The 24,898-nt window shown below is 43.7% G+C and overlaps 1 protein-coding gene across 5 annotated transcripts in view; it reads left to right on the forward strand.

Annotated features, from left to right (window-relative positions):
* Positions 1-24,898, forward strand: part of ATRN (attractin) — a 151,053-nt gene that overhangs the window by 122,665 nt on the left and 3,490 nt on the right. For 4 of the 5 annotated variants that reach the window (XM_034640969.1, XM_034640968.1, XM_034640966.1 and 1 more), the window contains 4 exons: positions 11,671-11,749; positions 16,068-16,175; positions 20,976-21,090; positions 23,849-23,993. In XM_034640969.1, coding sequence (XP_034496860.1) covers positions 11,671-11,749; positions 16,068-16,175; positions 20,976-21,090; positions 23,849-23,973 — 427 coding nt within the window. In that variant the 3' untranslated portion in view covers positions 23,974-23,993. Of the gene's footprint in view, positions 1-5,146; positions 5,888-11,670; positions 11,750-16,067; positions 16,176-20,975; positions 21,091-23,848; positions 23,994-24,898 lie in introns of those variants that run through there. The other variant, XM_034640971.1, reaches the window with a different exon arrangement.

Below are 24,898 nucleotides of genomic sequence, written 5' to 3' on the forward strand. Positions count from 1 at the left end.
GTGAATCTGCTTTTTCAAATGTGAATTTTATGAAATATAAATACAGATCAAATATTTTCTGATAAAAATTTAGCATTCACATTTAGATGTGCTTGTTAGTATGAAATACACACTGGATTTTGAAGTCTTAGTAGAATATTAGAACATAAGATATCTCAATTTTTATATTGGTCACATGTTCAAATGATGTTTTGGCAATCTTGGGTTAAATAAAACTTATTTTATTAAAANATTTTATTAAAATTAATTTCACCTGGTTTTTTTCTTTATGTGGCTACTAGAACTTTTAAAATTACATATGTGGCTCACATTAAATTTCTGATGAACAACAATGACCTAGATAAAGAGAAATTTTGTAGGGACAACTTAAAAAGATATGATAAAACAAAGCTAAACTAAACTAATCCCAAGTATTTGAAAACAAAATAGTAAGTCCTCACTCAGACTTTTTAAAGTAGAAAGTCAGCATAAAGATAATTCTCTTATTATAAAGTACCAAAAGTAGTTTATGTTCATAGTAAAACTTAAAACATCCCCTAATCCTACTCTTTAGAAATTACCACTATTAATATTATGATGTTTGTGTTTCCACAGTTCTTTCTCTGTGTATATACACTGCATGCAAGTTGTGGTTTTTCTGATTCTTTGGTTTATAAAATGGGTTCCCTCCTAACATGTTGTTCTAGAACTTGTTTTTTCACTGAGTGTTCTGTGGTTAACTTTTCCCTTGCGGGGATTCACTTCATTTTTAAACAGCTTTTTTCATAGTACAAGTACCATATTTTATTTAACCATTCCTCTCTTGACTGACTCTAGATTATCCTCAATTTTTCTTACATATGCCCTTACATTTTTCTATGATGGTCTCTCTGGGATAGTTCTTTTATCATATAATCGCTGTATCAAAATGCAAAAACACTGCCATGGCCCCTCAGAACAATTGTGTGAATTTATACTCCTACAGCAGGAATATAATTTCTCTTACTATTTCTGCCTGTTTCTCTTATTAGCTCTCAGCAACCCAAGAAATTGTCATTATTTTTAATTTCGTCAGTCTGGAAGGTATCACTGGTATCTTAAATTTGGATTTCTTTAATTATGACTGAATATATTTACTGATCCCTTACAGTCCCTACCATTTGGTCATATTTCTGTTGGGATATTTGCCTTTTTCTTGCTGAAATTTAGGACTTTTTTTTGCAACTATTAACCGGTGTGTGTGTTCACTTGTTTTTTTTCCGAACCCCATTTATGGTATTTTCCACAAAGCAGGTCTCTCAGTCCCTCCCTATTTTCTTCATGGGTATTTTACCTGTTGTCTTTTCATGTGTAAGTTTTCCTTTGACCATCTGGAATCTATTTGGGTATAGCTTTACTGTATACTTCAGAAACTTGTCAGTGAATTAGGTCAAGATTTTTTTTTTAAAGATTTTATTTATTTGACAGAGTGCACAAGCAGGGAGAGCGGCAGGCAGAGGGAGAGGGAGAAGCAGGCTCCCTGCTGAGCAGGGAGCCCGATACGGGGGGGGGGGGGGGGGNGGGGGGGCTCGATGTGGGGCTCAATCCCAGGACCCTGGGATCATTACCTGAGCCAAAGGCAGTCACTTAACCAACTGAGCCACCCAGGTGCCCCTAGGTCGAGATACCAATTACTTCAACTCTAAGGCCACACCGTCCACTAGGCCAGGAACTCACTTTGTCTTTCCCTTCTTCAGAGAATGCTCAGCATAGCTCATTGGAGCTGAGTGGGTACCATAGAACCTCTGTCCCAAGTGAGGCAGTGCCAACAATATGGAATGCTGGAACTTTGACAAAATTACTTCCATTCCAAAAAAACTTTTCATTCCATAGAAGTATAGATTCCTAAAGGAAACTGCCCTCTCTGGTGTTACCACAGAAAAAATTAAAATCCCAAGATCTCTTCCCACCCCTCCAGCAGTTTTTTATTCTGCTTAGTGCCAGGCAGCCAGGAGTCACTGACATAAGCCACCTTCCGTGGTTCTCCCAGAGTGGGCCAAAGCATCATTCTATATTCTTGCAGATTCAGCATTTCATGAATCTTTGCCCTGTGACTCCCACCAGATTATAGGCCCCTCCAGGATAGCCGTCATTTCCTTCTTTGTTGACCACGTGAGCTGCAGGGCCAGGAGGGCTGGTGCACTTAACCTGGTTCTCCTCTGCATTTGCCTCAAAAAAGATATTTATCCAATGCTACTGACCTGTCATAGTCATACTCCTTCAGAACCCAACCCAATTGCCTACTCCATGAAATCTTCTCCTGACACATTCACTCCAAAGCCCAACCCTTTTGGAACTCTGCCCTACTCATGTTCTTATTATAGCACTTAATCACCCTTTAATGCAATTATTCAGCAGTCTGGAGCTTAAGCAGCTCAGACACAGATGAACCTACAGTTTGACATGCAAAGATGAACAGGGCAGTTAGAAGCCTCTCCTACAAGTTTTAAATTGGGTTTGAGAGCCTGAAACAATTACCTCATGTCTTGCAGCCCTGGCTGTACCATAGAACTCCCTGCGAAGCTTTAAAAGAAGCAGGAGCAACCCCGGGGGCCCATGCCCCGGAGATGCCGATTTCATTGGTCTCCTGGGAACTTGATCCTTGTGATATTTTAAAGGCTCTCTAGTGATTCTTATTTTTTGGGGGGGGTAAGATTTATTTATTTATTAGAGCACAGAGGGAGAGTGAGAGGGAGAAAGACTCCCCACTGAGCAGGGAGCCTGACATGGGGCTCGATCCCAGGACCCTGAGATCATGACCTGGGCTGAAAGCAAACACTTAACTGTGAGCCACCCAGGTGCCCCGTCTCTAGTGATTCTTACGTTCATCTGGTACTGAGAAACCTGGAGTTAGCTGAAAATTGTGTGAATTCGGGGCCTGGGGCCATATTCCATCCAACCACATGCAAGCTAAAGCATAGGAGGTCAGATGGGAAAGAAGATCATAGAACCACCAAGGGGATGGGACTGTGGCCTCAGCTCCTGGCAGCTTCATGATTTTGCTTCCTACAAGAGCTGGCTGCTTTAAGGCTCTAAGCCCCACAGTCATTCCCCCACTGCTGTCCAGTGGCCTCCGAGGTAGCGGTTATCTGGGATTTAAATTCTAGATTGTAATTCTTTTACATTATATAGGAACAGTTTTTATAAGTTTTACCATTTTTTTTTCTTGCACCATCTTACATGTCCCACGTCTTCCCCTTTGTTGGATGGTGTTGCTGTGCAGGACCGTAAGAGTAACTCAGAAAGGACCTGAGAGGGGCGCCTGGGTGGCACAGCGGTTGGGCGTCTGCCTTCAGCTCAGGGCATGATCCTGGCATTGTGGGATCGAGCCCCACATCAGGCTCCTCCGCTATGAGCCTGCTTCTTCCTCTCCCACTCCCCCTGCTTGTGTTCCCTCTCTCGCTGGCTGTCTCTATCTCTGTCAAATAAATAAAATCTTAAAAAAAAAAAAAAAAAGGACCTGAGAAAGAATTTGATCCTGGGGCGTAAGGGGGGTGGTTCGGTCTGAAGACCGGAGTCTTGAGCTTTGCAACATAGTCTTTGTCTCTTTGCTTGTTTCCTCTCCTCCTCTTTTGCTTGAATTCTGGAATTCTCTGTCTGATTAATGAAGGAGATTCTGAATCTGTCCTTTATATTTCTTAACTGAACCCACATATTCTTTCATTTTCCTTTTGTTCTGTGTTTTAGGTGAGCTCCACAACAGTATTTTCCAGCTCATTAAATCCAAAGTTGGGCCTTTTTCCTTCGTTGAGCCCATCTGTTAAGATTTTTTTTTATTTTAACGTTTGCATTTTACTTCTAATATGTTTTTCCTTACAACCTGTGTCCGTTTTACGAATGCACTTCCCTCTCGTATTCCTTTGTGAGATTAATACTATTTTATTTTATTTTATTTTAAAGTCTTATTTTGTGCTCTTATTACTAACTCTCCTCGGATGTTGGGTTTTGTTGTTGTTTGATACCACTCTTTCACATTGTTGGTTTGAAGATTGCCACTTGCCTGTGTGTGGATGCTGTTTCTGTGTGTCACAGCCTCTGAGTGTGGGGTAGGGGCAGAATGTGCTGCTGGGTGGGCTGTACTGTCCGTCTTCTGAATGAGAGAGCCGCCATCCTGTCTGGCCTCCCTGGCCCCAGACCCAGGGCTCCCTTAGCTGCTGTCTCCCATTGCTCAGCACGAACAGAGAAGGGGGAAGAAGCCGTGTGGTGCGGCCACTCTGAATGTGGCTCCCCTTGGTCACTCTGGCTGTTCCCTTCCCTCCTTGTGTCCATTGGCTGTGGGCTTGGAGCACATTTGGTTTTATTTTATTTTGTTTTGTTTGTTTGTTTAAATTTTTAGAAAACTTGGTTTAAAGCAATTTTAGGTTTACAACAAAATTGAGAGGAAGGCACAGGGATTTCCCATACAGCCCCTGCCCTCACACATGGACAGCCTCCCCTGTTATCAACATTGCTCCCCAGTATTGTACATTTTCTACTAAGAATGAGCCTACATTGGGGCGCCTGGGTGGCACAGCGGTTAAGCGTCTGCCTTCGGCTCAGGGCGTGATCCCGGCGTTCTGGGATCGAGCCCCACATCAGGCTCTTCAGCTATGAGCCTGCTTCTTCCTCTCCCACTACCCCTGCTTGTGTTCCCTCTCTCTCTGGCTGTCTCTATCTCTGTTGAATAAATAAATAAAATCTTTTAAAAAAAAAAAAATGAGCCTACATTGACACATCATAACCATCCAAAGTCCGTAGTTGACCTTAGGGTTCACTCTTGCTGGTGTACATTCTGTGGGTTTGGACAATATATAATGACATGAATCCAGTGTCATAATACCATACACAGTATTTTCACTACCCTAAAAATCCTTATGTTGGAGATCTTTTTGCTTTTTGGCCCTTTCTAATCTGACTTCCATCCCCACACCCCACCTAAATGTTTTATGTGTGGAGGGTGGCAAGAACATCTCTATTGCCAAATCCAAAAGATACTTTTCTGTTCTCATTTTTTTGGATTCTCAACAGTATCAAGCAACTGTCCACCCATCACTGACCCTCTTCTGGCCTTCTCTGACCCCAGACTGCCCTGAGGCCAATCTTCTGTTAAACTTTTCTGGTCAACCTCTCGCTGTTGACGTTCTTCCAGAGCCTGACCCTGGCCATCTTCTCATACTGTATTCCCGGTTGAACTCTGCTGTCCCATCTGCAGCACAACACGCGCAGAAGCGAACTCTTCTTCAGTCCTTCCTCACCAGGCCTCCCTACATCCCTGAGTGCAGCGTCACCCTGCCACTTCCAAGTCACTTCTCTCCTACGCAGCAGTCAGAGCCCTCTACGAGCCACAAAAAGTCCAGAAGAGACCTTGAAAATGAATTCATCTGCATCTATTCCCTTATCTCATATTTTCATTGTATCTAAAATAAAAACCAGGGCGAACTGACCTTTGCTCACCCCTCCATATTCATCTTCCGCTACTCCTCTGCATTCCCATCGCATGCGTCGTCTTCTGTTTTTTTCAGAAGCACCAGGCTCTTTTCTCATTTGCACACACGTATCCTTTTTTCTGGAAAATGCTTTCCTTCTTTCTTCTTCCTACCCTTCTTCACCTGTATACTTCTACTCATGGCTTGGTTTTTCCAAACAACATCCAATTCTCTGACACCAACTGGTTGTCTTCCTGTTCAGTTTAATTCTGACACTACCTGGAGTTGGCACACACCCCACAGGTTAAGGGCTCAGTCTGACATGGCTGCCCCCACTTCAGATGTCAACCACCAGTGGGTCCCCAGGCTACCCACCTTCTGCCTGGCCAACTACAAATTTGAGGGTTCCTATGACCCTCCTCAGATTTGAGAGTTTGCCAGAATGACTCACAGAACTCAGAAAAGCACAGTACTTAAAATTACAATTTTATTTTCAAGAATATAACTCCATTTCTTTCATTTGGAACAGCCAGATGGAAGGGGTGTATAAGGCAGGGTGTGGGGGTGGGTGGAGAGCACAGAGCTTCCATGCCCTCTCCGGGCATGCCACCCTCCCAGCACATGGATGTGTTCACCAGCTCAGATGCTCCCTCAAACCTCGTGGTTCCTTGTTTCTTTCAAGGTTTCATTACATAGGAACCGCGGTGACTAACGAACTCAGTCTCCAGCCCTCTCTCCTCCCCTTGGGTTGGGAGGATGGGGCAGGGTGCCCAACATTCTAACTCTTTAATCATGTGATTGGTTTTTCTGGTGACACGCCTCCATCCTGAGGCTATTTGGCTCCCTCCCTCCCATGAGTCATTCATTAGCACACAAAGGACACCCCTGAATTGGATCTCAATAAATCTGTTATATAAAAAAAAACAACAAACAGCTCATTCAGACTCAGAGACCCTGTCATTTTTTAAATTATACCTTTCTTTATATAAAATTACTTTGTACAAAAAACTATTGAAGATATACATTTTTAATCAAATTTTAAATAGCTCATTCCTTTTTAATAATGAGTGATATTTTATGTAAAGATCAACCGCAATTTATTTCTTCACTTCTTGATGGAGATGGACATTCGGGCTGTTTCCAGTTTTTTGGCTATTATAAATAAAGCTGTTGTGAACATTTGTGTAAAAAAGTGGTGAGGGGGACACTCCTATCACTCAGAAAATTTTAAGAATATTAAGAATCTCTACCAAGAACTCGGGACAAAGACCCAACATATATATATATATTTTTAAATTATACCACACTCATCCTTCAGGTCTTGGCACAGTGTCACTTCCTCCACAGTTTCATCCCAGAACCCCCAAACTAAATGGTCTTCCCTTGTTCTCTCCCATAGAACTGTATTAGTTTACATCATGGTACTTCTCACAGTTTGCTCCTTCCTTCCTATCTGTGCCCACAGACTCTACGCTTTGAGAGAGCAGGTGCACTGTCTCTTTTGGGCATCCCTATACACACACCCAGACCTCCAGCACCCAGCACACAGTCATGTGCAAATACACGTGTAAAGTACACTAGACCCTCAGGGGAAGGGCTGAGTCTCGAGGAAGCGGAGGCACCAGCCTCTCCGAGGGGAAAGAGTTAGTGGTGCTCGTTTATGGCACACTTGCAGGGGGATATAGAGGCTCGTGCTGACTCGGTAGCTTCTTGGAGCGTGTGTACAGAATGAGGTGCCCCTGCTGCCAAGCACCAGCCCGGTGAGGAGTCGTCCCTTCTGCTGACTCGTGGAAGACTGAATGACACCACCAGAATTGACTGGGACCATGGAATCTTGTGTAGTAAACAAGGACAAATGGTGTTTTTGTCCCTTCTTCCTTTTGAATGTGGAACCTTTGGAAAAGAATCCAGAGCTCCCCCCCGCCCCGGATTTTGTTTAAGAACTAAGAATGGTGATGATCTTTTAACTGAGGAAAGAGTCCTTTTTATGAGCATGAGGAACAGAATATTTTCCCCAAGCAAGTTAACCAGGTCCCAAAGGATGTAAGTGAAAATAAGGGGAGAAAAAAAAGGTATCCAGACAGTCCTAAGCAGCACTCTGAAGAATAGCTCAGATGACACAGAAAAGAGAATTAGAGCGGGGTGGTAGGGGGCAGGGCACTCAGTGATTCAAGTGAGAAAATCAGTGTGAGGTGAGTTGGAAAGAGTACCTCCAGACTCGGGCACAGGGAAGTAAACTCTAGACTCCGACAAATCCATTAAGCCCTCTTTGTGTCTTGAGATGCTCCTCCGGACTCCGGTAGGAGCCTTGTGAACGAAGAAGGAAATAATAAGACCCACTTGCTTGCTTGCTGTGAGAATCAGATGAGGTCATGTATGTGAAAGGGCTTTGTATCTGGAGTGAGGCACTGAAGTGGTTAGGACAACTGGTAGTACTAAGAGGGACTAACACTCTGTGGACGTCTTTGTGGCTGGGGTCACAGATGCCTTAGAGGGCAATGTCTGAGTGAGGGTGAAAAGGAAAAGTAGGTGATGGCCCGTCACCTGGCCAAAGGGAGGGCATGTAATGGGAATTTCTGTTACAGGCAAGATACAATGTTCTTGTAAAACTTAATTATTTGAACTGCTGCAAGATCTTGCCAGACTGATAGCAGACATTTTGACAAGTCCATTTCATATTCCAGAGGATAGAAGTGATTATGGGTTCCGGCCACTCTGGATCTACTTCTGACCAGAATGGTGAAGTACAGATCACAGCAACTTGGGAAGAAGCAGTGGTATCTCTGTGTTCAGGCTGGCTTGGAGGTCAAGGCCAGGCCAAGAAAATGCGTACATAGTTTTAGAAGAGCCGGATTTGTGAGAGCAGGAATCAATAACCATTAGTTAATAGTCTTGCCCTCTGGAGGGAAAGTTCAGGACGCTCTCAAAAATATCATTCCAACTGCACAATTACAATTAAGCTGGTGAGAAACACATGCCCCAAAGACTGAGCTCTCACACAAATTGTGAGTTTTCAAAAGACATGGGCAAAAGGTAGAAAGAAAAACTTAGAATCAAGGCATGGATTTTTTGAGAATATTCTCAGGGAAGTACAAGTCTTTGAAAGTAGGAACAAGTTTAGGACAAAAAGGTGAAAGGATTCTTGTTTTCTCCTCGGTACAGAGCTGACAGGAAGTGAGAGACCCTTAGGCTGGGGCTAGTGTCCTAGTTTTGAAAGAGAAATACACTTTTTTGATGATCTTTGAATAACATTGGCAAAACGTTAATAATTATCAAGGTTAAGTAATGGACATAGGATTCACTAGATCATTCCCTCTACTTGTGTGTGTGTTTGAAAATTCATAATTTAATGCTTCTTTAATTACATTTACATAGAAAAATCTAGAAAACAGTTGACTGGAGGGACTGCAGTAGGGTGAACACTGAGTTACAGCACTACCTGTACCCAAATTAGTGATAGGAAGAAAAGAAGGGAGGTAAATCAGTGAGTGCCACCTTTTTTGAAATAACTAGAATGTTCTTTGTGGTATTACCCTAGGAGAAATCATACACATATCAGCTTTGAGGGACAATCACTGTGTGCTAGTATGTTGTTTGTGTCACTTCTTAGAAAAGCTAGAACCAGTGGAAGGAACTGGGTTGTTGGTGTTTTTAACAAGTCTGTGTTGAAGATGGAAGCCCCACCTAGGCCTGGGGGGAGAGGGGACACAGACCTTCTGGATTGAGGGTAGTCCCAGGAGAGGCCTCTGAGTGGTACCAAGGTGCTCGCCTCTGAGGATAGCACTGTAACTCAACTGCATCAGTAGCATCTTGACTGACTTGGAAGCTGTTCTTAGTCCCTCCTTGCCCTTCCATGTGGATTTGCTGCCTCCTTGTGTTTCTATTAGAATAAAAATAACAAAAAGCAGGATTATGCATGGAAACCAAGAAATACAGATTACTCTTCTCAGACTCCTTCTTTACTGCTTCTTCCTGTTCTCCCCAACTTCTCAATGGTGGGGTGCCCCCCAGGACATTCTTCTGTATTTGTATTCATGCCCTGGGTGACCTCATCCAGATTTATTCCTTCAAATACAATAATACACCGTTGACCCTTAAACAACATAGGTTTGAATTCTGCAGGTCCACTTATACATGGATTTTTTTTCAATAAATACAGGACAGTAAATGTAATTTCTTTTCCTCATGATTTCCCCCTTTTTTTTTTTTAAGATTGATTGATTTATTTGAGAGAGAGCACAGGCAGGAGGGGCAGAGAGAGGGAGAGAGAATCTCAAGCAGTCTCGACGCTGAGATCGTGAGCTGAGCTGAAACCAAGAGTCATAATTGTGTATATTTAGACTCCCAAATGCCACCTCCAAGCCAGACCCGGCACCTAGCCTCCAGGCTCATATATCTGCCTATAGCATCTCCCTTTGGTGGTTAGGTGGCTATCTCAGAATTCAGCATGTCTCATACTGTCTGCTATCTTGGACCTGCTCCACCCAGAGCCTTCCCTGTCTTGGTTGATGGCAAGTTCCTCAGGCCAAAATCCCTGACTTCTCTGTTCCATACCCTACTTCCAGCACATCAGGAAATTCTGTAGTCTCAGCCTTCAAATTATGTCCAGATTCCAAAGTGCTTTTCACATCCCTGCTACCACCGCCCTGACTTGAGCCATATCATCTCTCCTGGATTACCGGTCTCCCTATTCCTGCCATTGCTACCCTAAAGGTCTCCTCTGCATAAGTTAAATCATGATACTTCTCTGCTCAAATACCTAAGTTAGCTCCTCATCTCATTCAATAAAATCCAGTACCTTTATAGTGCCTGCAGGCTTCCGTGGTCTGCTGCTTCTTACCTCTCTGCCTTTACCTGTGGCCCAACTCCCCCCACTCCAGCCATGCTGGCCTCCTGAGGTTCCTCCTTGCCTCTGGCTGTGCGCACTGAGCCCATTGCCCGGGCGTGTTTCTGTAGACATTCCTGAGCCACCGCCCACGCCTCCTCCAAGTCTTGCTCAGATGTCACCTTCTCAAGAAGTAAGGCTCACCCACTCTGACTGTTCTGCTTTAGAGTGCCAGTGGCACTCCCGAACCCCCTTTTCCTTACCATCTTTTTATTTCTGTAGCATTTACTACCTTCTAACTTGCTCTATAATTTGCTTATCTTATTTACTTTGTATCTCCATCTGATGGAATGTCAACTCCATGAAAACAGCAGTCTTTTGTCCAGTTCCTCAGTGTATTTTATGGGCCCGGAACAGGGCCTGTCTCAATAAAGTATTGATTAAAAGGAAAATAGAGACATCAGGGAGGCGGAAGGACCAGGAGAGTCAGGACAGCTGAGAGGTCCAGCAAGACAGGAACTGCTGAAGGCTCTCCCCTGAGTGATGACCTTGGCAAGCCCCTTCTCTTTAGTCAGGGGATTCATTGGAGATATCTTTCCCCCCTCCCCCCCCCATGTTGGGGAGGCGGTGAACTGTGGGAGCCTTGAGAGGGCCGAAGTTCAGTCATCCTCACACTTCAGAGTGCCCTCTCCAGCCCGCCTGAGGTCCTGCCTCCCGTCAGCACTTGGGAGCACTGAGGCTGCGCTCTGGAAGCCGACCCCATGCTGCAAATGCCTTGTGTCTGCGGATTTCTGCTGTCAGGGTAGCTTTTCAAACCATTCACACCTGGTTAACAGATGAGAGAACATTAAAGCTTTTCCAGTTACAAGACCAGTGGGAGTTATGTTCTGCTAATACTTTCAAGAAAGTTGTTTGGTTTGAGGTTGATCATTGTATTTTATAAAAATTATATGAGTTTATTTTATAAAAATATAACTGAATATATATTAGCATATATATGTTTATTTCTTCTTGTGTTTACCGCTTCCATATGAAAAGCTGGTTGTTACTTTAATAACTAACTTTTCTCATTTTTTTATACTCTATCAGTAAAGGTTGCTAAGTCAATTAAATAACATGCTTGTCATTCATTATTATTATCCTAGTTTTATTTTTCTTATTTGGGATAAGCCATGATGGGCCATTCTGATAAAAGGCCCGGTGGGAGGTCAGAGCTCTCTCAGTGCCCTTGGGGACAATACAGTCAGGAAGCTCAGCTTATCAGTCCTCACACTTGCTTCCTGTGAGCTGGGACATGGTTGTCATGAGAAAGGTGCTTGGAGTTGGGATTTGGGGGACTCTCTCCCTGCCTGGCCTGAGGTGTGGGTGACAGTGCTGATTCTGGGGGCTGGGATAATAACTCAGTACTTTCCTTTCTCACAGTTGTTTCCTCTCTTTGCTCCTGGTGGCTGCTGTGGTTTGGAAGATCAAACAAAGTTGTTGGGCCTCCAGGCGTAGAGAGGTAAGCCTCAGGTTCATGAATGCCTATAAGAGCTTCTTCCTTTCTATTTCTCTAAAGAAAATCAGTTTTAGCTATTTAGTGATAATTGATAGACATACCACGGGGGGACTAATGCTGACCTTTCTGCAGAATATGGTCAGTAGATTCCAGTTAGTGTACGTAAAGTATAATTAGTTCTACTCCACATGCTTTTAACTTTCTAAAAGGAATCTTTAGTATTTTTAGTCTTTAGTATCAACTTACAGCTGCCAATTCTACTCATTCTACCAGCACTCTGTCCTTAACTCTGGCGGGAGATCTGAGGGCTCAGTAGCAGAGCTTCTCATAAGAATGAGAGTAAAATCAACCAGCTAAGCATCTCAGAAATGTCTCGTAACTCAAGGAAAGATGAGTCAGTGTCTAGTTAAGTTTTTGCTTGAGTTTTATTTTGTAATGAGTCTTGATTTATTTCCAGAGCTCCATTCCAAAAGTAATATCGAAAAGAAACAAGATGAAACCAGAGAGGGAGACACACCATAAGAGACTCTTAATCTCAGGAAACAAACTGAGGGTTGCTGGAGTGGAGGGGGGTGGGAGGGTTGGGGTGGCTGGGTGATGGACATTGGAGAGAGTGTGTGTTGTGGTGAGCGCTATGTATTGTGTAAGACTGATGAATCACAGACCTGTACCCCTGAAACAAATAATACATTATATGTTAGTAAAAAAAAAAAAAAGAAGAAGAAGTAGTCAAGCAAATATTTACAGTTGACAAGTCAAATGAATAAACTTGGTTAAAAGTGACAACGTAAAATCTTTGTTTATCCCAAGTTTCACCGATGTTATTACTCTGCCTTCTAGTAGATCTAATACTGCATTGTTGATCATGGAAAGGCACTGAGATCTAGGCTGACGTTTGCTCCTCGGTCTTCTGTATCTACTCATGCCCTTTTCTATATAAAAATTGATCTATAGACAAGATTTAGAAGAGAACGGAAATATCCTAAATCAAAACTCAGAAGCACTGTTCCCTGAACATTAAGGTCTGTAATGAGGGCCTCCTCCTGGGGGCCATGACCCCTTTTCTGACCCATGTAAAGGTGATGTTAGCATAGAGGTAATGTTGCATCCTTTTTATTATCATTTTTAAAATTCAGTGGGTAACATATTCAAAGGGTTTTTTTTTAATAGCTCCATTACTAAGACATTTTAAAATCCCAGTAAATTGTACAGTGTTCTAAAAAAAACCAAAAACCAAAAAACAAGTTATCCAAATGGAGTAAGAAAGAAGTGGGAAGCCTCAATAAACCAGTAGCCAGGGAAGAAGTTGAACACTTGTCAAAATATTACTCTCTCCACGAAGGGCATTACCCAGGGAGTTTCCACTTGAGATGAGCTTATGGAAATAATAATCATCTATTTCTCCTTGAGTGCTTAGGAGAATTAATTATTTCCAAAATACAGAAACTATTCCAGAATAGGGGGAAAGATGGGAAGCTTAAAGAGTTCTAATTGATTGTATGCATAGAAACTTTGAAACCAAAACAAAGGCCAGTGACTACAGTCACAGAGTGACTGTATGTGGAGCAGTCTAATTTACCAGTGTGTAATAGCAGGATCATTTCCTACCAGAAAACCTATCAAAATAGGTTCTATCAGTGGGTAGAAATAGAACCTAAATTTTTAGTAGTGGCCAAGTAATCACTTATTTATTGAAAGTCAACACTGGTTCCTGGTTTAAAAACAAAACTCTTAGTAAACTCAAAAATAATACCTCCTTTTAACACTATAAAGAATATCCAGATAGCCAACATCACTCATGATATAAAAATACTAGAAGTTGTACCAACAAAATCTAGACAAGTTTGTCACAATAAGAGCTAACATTTGATCATTTCTAAATTTCTTGCACTGTTCTAAGAGGTTTTATATAGATTAATTTACTCTTCATAACAGGCCCATAAAATAATTACTGACCCTGTTTCACAGATGAGGAAACTGAGGCTCAGGGAGGCAGAATAATTTACCCATCATTGCACAGTTACTGAGAGGCCAAACTGGGCTCTAAACTTGGGACTTCGGTCTTCACAGGCCACGTGCCTAGTCTTGTAGTCCCCATCATCACTTAATTCTGTTCTGGATATTCTAGACTGTGCACTCGGAGAAAGAGAAATAAGAAGTTTTATTACTAAGGGACAGGGGACAAAATTATTATTTTCAGATAAGATGATGGAAGCGCAGTATGGTAGCGATTTGCCGGCATAAAAAGTAATTCTTAAGTATATCAACAATAAATCAATGAAGACAAACAGCCAACTAGAAAATGTTTGCAACATACTTGAAAGACAATACGGAGAGGAGGAACACCTTGTAGAGAAAGGTTTTTAAAAAGTATGCTTATGAATCTAAATAAAATTTTAAAAAGATATTTCTTCATTCTCTAGGAATGGTGAATGTATGGTGAAGGAAGATTTTCTTTCTTTTGCCACACCAGAGAGCATGCTTTATCAAAGAGGAAGGAAAAATTAGAAGACTCCTACCTCACAGGGCTAGGATAGGCTTCAATTAGGTTCAGTAAGAATAACAGTTTCTTCAGCACATTTTTTAAATCATTTAAACTTCTTTAAAAAATCTCAGATTAGGGGCGCCTGGGTGGCACAGCGGTTAAGCGTCTGCCTTCGGCTCAGGGCATGAACCCGGCGTTGTGGGATCGAGCCCCACATCAGGCTCCTCTGCTATGAGCCTGCTTCTTCCTCTCCCACTCCCCCTGCTTGTGTTCCCTCTCTCGCTGGCTGTCTCTATCTCTGTCGAATAAATAAATAAAATCTTTAAAAAAATCCCAGATTAGGGGTGCCTGGGTAGCGCAGTCATTAAAGCGTGTGCCTTTGGCTCAGGGCGTGATCCTGGCGTTCTGGGATCGAGCCCTGCATCAGGCTCCTCCGCTGGGAGCCTGCTTCTTCCTCTCCCACCTCCCCCTGCTTGTGTTCCCTCTCTCACTGGCTGTCTCTCTGTCAAATAAATAAATTAAAAAAAAAAAAATCCCAGATTAAACTTCTTTAAAAATTCCCCCACCCCTAAAAAAGTATGCTTTTATGACACAGTTGATCAACAAATTAACTAAGCTTTTACCCTTGTGATTTAAAATTTCTCTGTTAATGCGAACCTGACTGTTCAGAATGTATTTCAGCATTTCTACGATTTCAGTCATGGCTTATCCCTCTCAGAATTGTAGAAGACATGACTTAATGGGATTTATAACAACAAAAATAATAGCAATGGACACTACTTAAGTGCTTGCTATATGCCAGGCCCCATTTTACTTGTTTTTAAACACAGTGTCTCCTGCGCTCTTCATGGAGGAACTTCCAAACGGAGGAGCGTAAGCGCTCTGTCCTGCTGTGACTCCAGCTCTCAGAATAGCAGAGAACCCAAAGTAGGGTTGCTGCATATATTTGTTGAGTAAGTGGACCAACAGCTTGATGAGATGTAGAATGTTAGTATTTTAAGAAAACATTTAACATAAAAATATCCTTCTAAAAGAAAGCCCTGATCTATCCAGACTAAGCTTCTGTCTCCTACCATAGTTCCGAGTGGGCGGTTTGAAGTCAGGCCTGGTTGTCTTCCATGGCATGACATGCCCATTTCCTCCAATATCCTTAATGATATATGATTGATGTATCTTGATCCACCATGTGCCAGGCACTGAGCTTCGAACCTACTAACACTCTTAGGACATCAAAAACCCACTTCAAAGAAGAGAGAACTGAAGCCCAGAGACCTTTAAACACCTTTTTTAAGGTGATACAGCTGGAAAGTATTGGATCGAGGATTCACATCCAAGCCTCCCTAAATCCAGAGCCCCTGCTTGTCCCTCTAACTTTGCCAAACTTCACATTTGTTTGTTTTCAGCTTATACCACCCGTGTGAACAAAGAGCTCTTTCCATTCCTATCAGTGGGCTCAGTACTTGGTTCAAGTTTCAGTAGGAGGGAAGGAAGCCTGGCTTTAATCCAGTAATAAAAATAGGAGGAGACAGGGCTACATCATTTATTTTGTATACTTAACAAACAGGCACCATAGCGTTCTGTCCATCGGTACTTTAGAACGTACCTCTAACAGGTAAGGACTTTTTCTTTAATACGATGACAGTGCTGTTATACATCCAACAAAATTTAAGTTTGGTGATACCTGGTCTGCATCCAGTTTTCTCCAGCTGTCTCAGAAATATCGTTTTGGACTTGATCTGTTTGAAGCGGGGAGGATGAAGTACTTTTATGTCATATTCCCTAATAAAATCCCCTCAAGACTGGGTGCGCTAATCTTGCTGCATTATTACTCCGTAGCAACTTCTTCGAGAGATGCAGCAGATGGCCAGTCGTCCCTTTGCCTCCGTAAACGTTGCCTTGGAAACAGATGAAGAGCCTCCTGATCTTATTGGAGGGAGTATAAAGGTGAGGGTGTGATTCAAAAGTCCCGAAAACTTGTCAGAACTCAGGCTTCTAAGTCTGGGGAAACCACAGAGAGCGAGAGGCTCATTCTGTTGCCTCGTAATTATGTGTTCCTCTCTCTCTCTCTTTTTAACAATAAGACAACACGCTGATGTTGTCAGATACCCTTTTGCTTTCATTTTTCAGTCTTTCATGTTGTTGAGCATTCTTGTGTTCAAGGAATTTTAAAATATAAATGGTTTGTCTCAAATTCTTGTAGGTATTCTGTGGCATAATACTTTAAAATTTATATTGGAAAAGAGCTAAATTGAAACATTGCTTTTCATATGTAGTTTAGGGAATTTTCTTAAAGGGGCCAAAATTGTAATTCACTGTGCATTCCATGGAATGTAAGTATTTCCAACTTCTCCAAAAAAAAAAAAAAATGAAGAAAGTGAGAAAAGTTTCTCTTTTGGCAAAATGATGAAATATTTCACATACTCTGGGGAAACAGCTATAGATCCTGAATTTTAAAATACTTATTAAAGCATTACTGAGCTTACATAGGAAGTAGGTGAAATTCCCAGGGAATACTCTTCTCTCCCTCCCCCGAAAAAAGAACAAATCATGAACCAAAACCAGAATGATGTGTGGTCTGAAGTGGTTCCAGTCACACCATGACTCCCAGCTGATGTAGGTGCAGATCCTCTCTCTGGGAAAGCATCCCCGATTCAGCCATGTAGGATCCCCACAGATCAAGATCAAGCAATGAAAGATCACCAAGGACAAGAGAGACAAGCCACGAGGAATAGGAGTTAGCAGACACCATGGACAGTGGTTTAGACGGACTTCAATGTTAGAGTGGCATCTGAAGAGTATAATATAGCTCTGTATGAAATGTTTAAAGATGTGAAAGATGGAATCATAAAGATAAGGGCACCATGAATCAAGAATGACCAGATCTAAAAAAGAACCAAATGGAACTGTTAGAAATGGAACATATAGGAGCAGCCGGCTGGCTCAGTTGGGAGAGCTTGTGACTCTTAATCTCGGCATTGTGAGTTCCAGCCCCATGTTGGGTGTAAAGATTACTCAAATAAATAAATAAATAAACTTAAAAAAAAAAAAGAACATATAGGGGTTGAAATTTTTTAAACAACTCGGTTTACATGTTAAACAGCATGTCAGACACAAGTGAAGACCAAACTTTTGAACTGGAGATGAATCTGAAGTAATTACACAGAATGCAGAACAGAGAGACAAGCAGATGGAAACTATGACAGATGATAAGAATATGAAGGATAAAATGAGAAGACCTAACATGTATTTTATATCTGTACTGTAGGATTGCCACAGTGTGAAGAAATTGGAACCCTTAAGCACTCTTAGTGGGAATGTGAAAGGATGTAGCTGCTGTGGAAAACAACATTGGTCTCTCTCAAAAAAACGAAATAGAATTACCATATAATCTAGCAGTTCCTCTTCTGGATATATACCTGCAAGAATTGAAAACAAGGTCTCGAAGATGTGTTTGTACACCCATGTTCATAGCAGCATTATTCACAATAGCCAAAAGATGGGGGCAGCCCTAATGTCCATCAGTAGATGAATGGGTATGCAAAATGTGGTCTATACAACAAAGGAATGTTATTCAGTCTTAAAAAGGAAGGAAATTCTGACACCTGCTACAACATGGGTGAACCTTGAGGACATTGTGCTAGGAGAAATAAGCCAGTCACAGAGAAACAAATACTGTATAATTCCACTCTTCTGAGTTATCTAGAGTAGTCAAGTCCATAGCGACAAAGTATAATGGTGGTTGTCAGGGGTTGGAAGAGGGGAATAGGGAGTCTCTATGGATATAGGGTTTCAGTTCTGCAAGATGAAAAAGGTTCTGGAGATGGATGGTGGTGATGGTTGCATAACAGTATGAATCTACTTTATACCTCTGAAGTGTACACTTAAAAAAGGTTAGGATGAAAGAAGGCGGGGATGCCTGGGGGGCTCAGTCAGTTAAGCATCTCCCTTCAGCTCAGGTCATGATCCCAGGGTCCTGGGATCGAGCCCCACATCAGGCTCCCTGCTCAGCAGGGATTCTGCTTCCCCCTCTCCCTCTGCCTGCCACTTCCCCTGCTTGTGCTCTCTCTTTCTCTCTCCCCCCGTCAAATGAATGAATGGGTTGGGATGGAGGGTGCCTAGGAGGCACAGTTGGTTAAGCGTCTGTCTTCAGGGGTCCTGGGATCGAGCCCTGTGTTGGGCTCCCTCCTTGGCGGGGAGCCTGCTTCTCCCTCTCCTCCCCACTTGTGCTCTCTCTCTCTCTCTCTCTCTCTCTCTCAAATAAAAGAAGTCTTTGGGGGGTGCCTAGGTGGCACAGCGGTTAAGCGTCTGCCTTCGGCTCAGGGCGTGGTCCCAGCGTTCTGGGATCGAGCCCCACATCAGGCTCTTCCGCTGTGAGCCTGCTTCTTCCTCTCCCACTCCCCCTGCTTGTGTTCCCTCTCTCGCTGGCTGTCTCTATCTCTGTTGAATGAATAAATAAAAATCTTTAAAAAAAAAAAAAAAAAGAAGTCTTTGAAAAAGAAAGGGTTAGGATAGTAAATGTTATGTGTATTTATTACATTAAAAAATAACTGGGGAAAAAAAGATCACCTAAAGGAAATGACAGAGCAACAGCTGACTTCTCATTAGTAACACCAGAAGCCAAAACAGCGTTTAAGAATGTCTCCAAACAACATCAGGAGAACTGCCAACCTAGAATAGCGTGCCCAGTAACTGTCTTCCAAGAACAAGGACAGAGGGAAGATTTCTTCCGATGAGAAGGAAAGTAGAGTTGGCCACCACAGACCTGTACAAAAGAAGGGTCTACAGAATGTGCTCAGAGAAAGGAAAACTACCCAGGAGGATGGACTGAGGAATAAGAAGGAATGATGAAAAAATGAAACAGTAAGCATGTACATGAATCTGAGTGAACATGATAAAATAACTATTTGTGGGATTTTTAAAAAATAGACAAATTTAAAGTACTGAGAGGCACCATACGTCATATGTCAATGGCATGTGACCCAGTTGGTTACTCCATCAAACACTCAATTGATTCTCTTTCCGGTACACACACACACTCACCTTCTGGCTACTCTTGCTCAGTGCTCCCTGTTCAAGGCTCTCCATCTCCCCATACTCTAACAGTGGTGCAGGTCCGCTTCAGTCTTTGGGCTGCTCTCATGTCTTTCACACTCACTCCTTCGGTGACTGTCTTAGTCTGCTCGAGCTGCTATAACAAAGCACCAGAGACTAGGTGTCGTAGAAGCAACAGAAATGTCTCACAATTCTTGAGGCTAGGAAGTCCAAGATCGAGGTACTGGCAGATTCAGTGTCTGGTGAGAGCCCCCTTCCTGGTTTGCTGTGACCTCACATGGTGGAAGGGGCTAGGGAGCTCTTTGGGGTCCCTTTTGTGAGGGCACTAATCACCTCTCAAAGGCCCTACCTCCAAATATCATTGTGTTGGGCATTAATAGTTAACATATGGATTTTAGAAGGACACAAACATTCAGACCACAGAATTGATCTTTTCCATCGTGGGTTTATTCTAACACCATGATCTCTCTGCTCAGACCTCCCCTGTGAGCCTCTGACTCCTATATCCAGTTGCTTGCTTACTCGGTGTCCCCACTTGGGTGTCTTAGCAGCCATCTCAGAGTTAACTTATCCAAAGCTGTGCTCTGGATATTATCCCCCACACCTCTCCTTGGTGTATCACCCCAACTCAGTACCTCATCCTAGCCACTCAGGCCAAAATCCTGGGATTGTGCTCAGTGCGTGCTTGTTCTCATTCTTGTTGGACAGCCAGTCCATCAGCTCTGTCTTCCACCTAGGCCACTGTCCTCTCACCCACCCCTTCCCTCCCTGTGCTGCAGCCACAGTGGCTCCAGAAGTCATTTTCTTCAACCAAACTGAAGAAATGAATGACATATTTGGGGGTATGGCAGACAGAACTCTAAAGATGGCCGCCAAGATTCCCAGCTCGTGGTTTTTCAGTCAAACACTACTCTGTGTGCTACTCTGAAGGGATTGGGAAGAAGTCACACAAACCCCAAGGTAGCTGAGACCTCAAGACAATGAGGGACTTTCCTCTGGCTGGTGGCAGAAGAGGAAACATGCAAAGGCCTTGGGATACCACCACTGATTTGAAGCCAGAGGGGCCATGTGAGGAAGCCTCTGGAAGAGAGTGGCCCCCTGCAGCAAAGAAGTGGGACCTCAGCCTACAATTGCAAGGAACTGGATTCTGCCAGCCATCTGAATGAGTTCTGAACAGACTCTTCCCTAGAGCCTCCAGAGAAGAGCTGGCCCAGATGCTAACTTGACTTCCACCTGTGAAGAGAAGAGCTGAGATCCTGGAGACCTTTGAAGAGAGAAGAGCTGAGAATTTTCCAGAACTGATGGAAGAGATGAACAGACCTATATCTGTAAGCAGGAACCCTACAGAGCTCTCCTGGACGTCCGAGCTGCCAAACTGAGACAGATAATAAATAGGCGCTGTAAGTTAGTAATTTGTTAAACAGCAATAGGAACTTAAGAGAGGGCATCTTTAAAAACACGAGGGGGGTGGGTAACTGGGTGATGGACATTAAGGAGGGCACTTGATGTAATGAGCATTGGGTGTTATATAAGACTGATGAATCTTTGAACTCTACCTCAGAAACCAATAATATATGATAAGTGAATTAGTTGAATTTAAATTTTTAAAAAATGAAAAAAAAATCACATGTGAAGGCTGCATCATTAACACTTGAGAAACTCCAGTTTAGGTAATTCTTTATCTCCCACCAGACTGTTCCCAAACCCATTGCTCTGGAGCCGTGTTTTGGCAACAAAGCTGCTGTCCTCTCTGTGTTTGTGAGGCTCCCTCGAGGACTCGGTGGAATCCCTCCTCCCGGGCAGTCAGGTGAGTAGATGAGGGCCAGTGACAAACGAGGAGTGTGAACTTGGGTATAGAAGCCATTGGCCTACCTCGTGTCATTGTAAGGATTCGGGGAGATGATCCTATTGTCCCTGGTGTTCCCTAAACTGTCATGGCTCCTTCCCAGGGAGGAGCGGGATCTCCCCTCTCCCTTGGCCTCCTGGCAGTGTGGAAGCTTCTGGCCACACCTTCCCTTGCAGCTTTCACTCGGCTCTGGCTATGCCACCCCTCTCCAGTCTCTTCTCCCTTGCTCAGCCTTGAATGTAGGCCTTCTGCCCTCCATCCATATGCTCTTCCGCGGTCCTCTTACCTACTCTCGTGGCTCCCAGCTAGCTCTTCCAAGCAGCCACTCTCAGATTGGTATTTCTAGCACTACTGCATTTCTTTTGCTTTTTCACTCTGTTTTATTTTTTTTTAAAGATTTTATTTATTTAATTGACAGAAAGCCAGCCAGCGAGAGAGGGAACACAAGCAGGGGAGTGGGAGAAGAAGAAGCAGGCTTCCCAGCAGAGGAGCCTGATGCGGGGCTTGATCCCAGAACGCCAGGATCACGCCCTGAGCCGAAGGCAGACGCTTAACCACTGCGCTACCCAGGCACCTCTTCACTCTTTTTTTTTTTTTAAAGATTTTATTTATTTATTTGACAGAGATAGAGACAGCCAGCGAGAGAGGGAACACAAGCAGGCGGAGTGGGAGAGGAAGAAGCAGGCTCATAGCAGAGGAGCCTGATGTGGGCCTCGATCCTGTAACGCCGGGGTCACGCCCTGAGCCAAAGGCAGATGTTTAACCGCTGTGCCACCCAGGCGCCCCCCCCTTTCACTCTGTTTTAAATAGCCTTTTTTAAAGGCACACACAGCAATTATAACAACATAAAGGAAGTCTTGGAAATATACTCACAATCCTACCATCCAGCACCCACCAGTGTTCATTGCTCTCTTTCCTTTCCAGCCCTGGTCAGCAGCTTTGTTGAAATGATTGTGTAGATCACCTTTTTACTCTTCTTTTTTCATGTAACTATCATAAACATTTTGACACTTCACTACATAACATTTTACCGATGTGTTTTATGCAATTCTGTCAAGTACACAAATCATAATTTTGATAAACCTCCTCTTATCAAACACTAAGGAGATATGGAATACAGTTCTGGAAATATCCTGATTAATCGTGGAGTACTTTGGAGGGATGCCTCAGACAAGATGGACGATATGTTTTAGACAGCTTTCAGTTGAAATGATTCTGGGGGCTAGGGTTGCCTTAGCCAAAGAAAGCCTTGTGTCTGTGATAAAGTATGTCCCAGAACCCTTGCCCAGCCCCAGAGCTCCACAGCCCCCTGACTGCAGCTCCTCCAGCGGAGCTCTCGAAATGGTTTCTGGGTCCTCAGGGAGGAGGCCATGAGGCTTGGCCAGGCCAGGCTTTATTGTCTTCATTTCATAGGGGAACAGCTTGATTTGCTCTCACCTGGGGATATGAGTGCAGCTCCTAACTCGGCCTTACCCGTGTCGAGGGCAGAGTGACCCGTTGACCTGAACTCTGGAGCATTATCTCCTGTCACTTCCCAGCTCAGCAAACTTGGCCAGTGCTCCCTGAGAGCAAGGCCCTGGCTAGAGTCGGGAAGTGACAGGCTTGCAATACTGTGGCCTTTCCTGCCCTGCCCTTGCCCTGATAGGCCCCAACCCTTCAATTCCTGATGAAGGCCTGCTCACTACTCGAGACCCATCCGAAGTAAGACCATCCCCCCCATTTTAGATGGTCTTTCCTCTGGACTCCCAGAGCACCTGGCTCTGCCTTTGCTAAACAGTGTCACTGGTGTGGATTCCCCACTGCACACCAGGCACATAAAAGCTACCCCCACGCCCCCCATTCCTCCCTTTTAGAGGCTCGGTGGAGTTAAAGGCAGCACTAACATGGCTCCTGAGAACCTCAGCAGGGCTCTGAGCCTCCACTGGCTCGTCCACACGCGTTGAGAATCCAGCTCCCCCAGAACTGCCTTCCCCACTGAACATCAGGTGAATCAGTTCCTAGTACAAAAGGGAGACTGGAACCCACTAGTCCCTAAAGCAGAGGTGGTGGAGGTGGTGGGGCGACGAGCCAGGTACTGTTCTAAGATGTTCACGTGGGTTCACGCAGTGACTCCTCACACATGCCCCAGACTGTTACTGTCCCCGTTTTACAAATGAAGAAACTGAGCCATGGCGCAGTTAAAGAACCTTGTTTACTCCAAAGCCTGGCCCCAGAGTCTGTCCTAACCTGTGTCATAGGATAGATACGAAAATAACTGATGCTGGCTGAGTGATGTGGAATGAATCTGAACTTACTGACGAAGAGTGCTGCTTTTTCTTGGCACCCTTCTGGAGGCCCCCAGGGAAAATGTAGCACCTAGAGCATGACTGCAATCTCGTTTCAGTGCTCCAACTGCCAGGCAGGGCCCTTTGCTTCATTGATCGCCTGAACAGCAAGCTACATCTGCTGTGTAAAAAATGGGGAGGGGAGAAGAATGTGTATTTGGATTTGCATCAGTAAATCCTGAAAGAATATATACAAGCTACTGAAAGCCGTGCTCGGGTGGAGGGTGAAAGGAGGCATAAAGCGGAAGGAAGGAAGGCTTTTCCCCCTCTGTGCTTTACTTCTTTATTTGCTTATTGCACCCTGGGAATGTAAAAAAAAAAAATTTTTTTTTGAAATTATGTTTAAAAACCAAGCAAGCTGCTCCTCACCACTGTTGCCTATGGGCTCTCCCCAGGTCTTGCGGTGGCCAGCGCCCTGGTGGACATTTCTCAGCAGATGCCAATCGTGTACAAAGAGAAGTCAGGAGCCGTGAGAAACCGGAAGCAGCAGCCCCCCGCGCAGCCTGGGACCTGCATCTGACGCTGGTCCACGGATTCTCCGTGAGCGAGCCGGGGGGGCGGCGTGCAGGGAGGGGGCAGGCGGGGAGATGCTGTGTGGAGCGGGCCGAAGACTGGAAACCCTCGAAACATCCGGCTCGTCTGCATGTTCACGAGCTTTCTTTGCCGGTTTCTCCCATCTGTGCTCCAGCATCTAACCTTTTACTTTTGCGTAGGAAAGAATTGTTTTAGTGGCAGGTCTGGGGTGATCCTGTTGCTGCTGGAGGAGGCCAGGGCAGAGCCAGTGAGAGAGCTAGGAGTGACACTCAGGTTCACTTGTGGAAAACTGTTCTTGGGGCCGTCTCAACTTGCAAAAAACAAAAGATGTAGTGTTTACAAGTAGACATTCACCACCAGTCATTCTTGAACATGGTCTTTTAAAAACTAGTCAGATGAATGAATTTGTTCTCATCTGAAGCCTGCTATCTTTTTTAAAAGATGTGCTACTTATTCTTGCGCGATGTAGGCAAATCTCTCTCTTGCAGGGAGTAGCTTTTTTCTAGTTGAGAATTAACAATGGTCCATATCTTTTGAATCATATCAAACTAAGGTAGAAGGGGGCTATTTTAAATGTCAAGGTCAGCAGTGTTACTTAGAATGTAAACTGATGTAATAGGTAGTTTTCTATAGCAACTTGATTAATTCAGTCTTAATCCATTTGAAATCCTTTCCCTCTCTCTCTCCCTTTCTCTGTCTCTCTCCCTCTCTTGTCTCTCTCTTTCTCTCTCTCTCTCTCTCTCTCACACACACACACACACATACACACACACTAAGTGCCTAGACTTGAAATAGATCTAGCAATTGGAAAGTTAGTAAGCCTAAGTTTTTCCATAATTGCATTCCTACATTCTTATAAAATTTAAATAGCTACCATTGGCAATCTGCTCATTTTCTAAAATCTGATTTGC

Source organism: Ailuropoda melanoleuca, chromosome 13 (genome assembly GCF_002007445.2).
Source record: "Ailuropoda melanoleuca isolate Jingjing chromosome 13, ASM200744v2, whole genome shotgun sequence".
In the NCBI taxonomy this organism is placed as follows: Eukaryota; Metazoa; Chordata; class Mammalia; order Carnivora; family Ursidae; genus Ailuropoda; species Ailuropoda melanoleuca.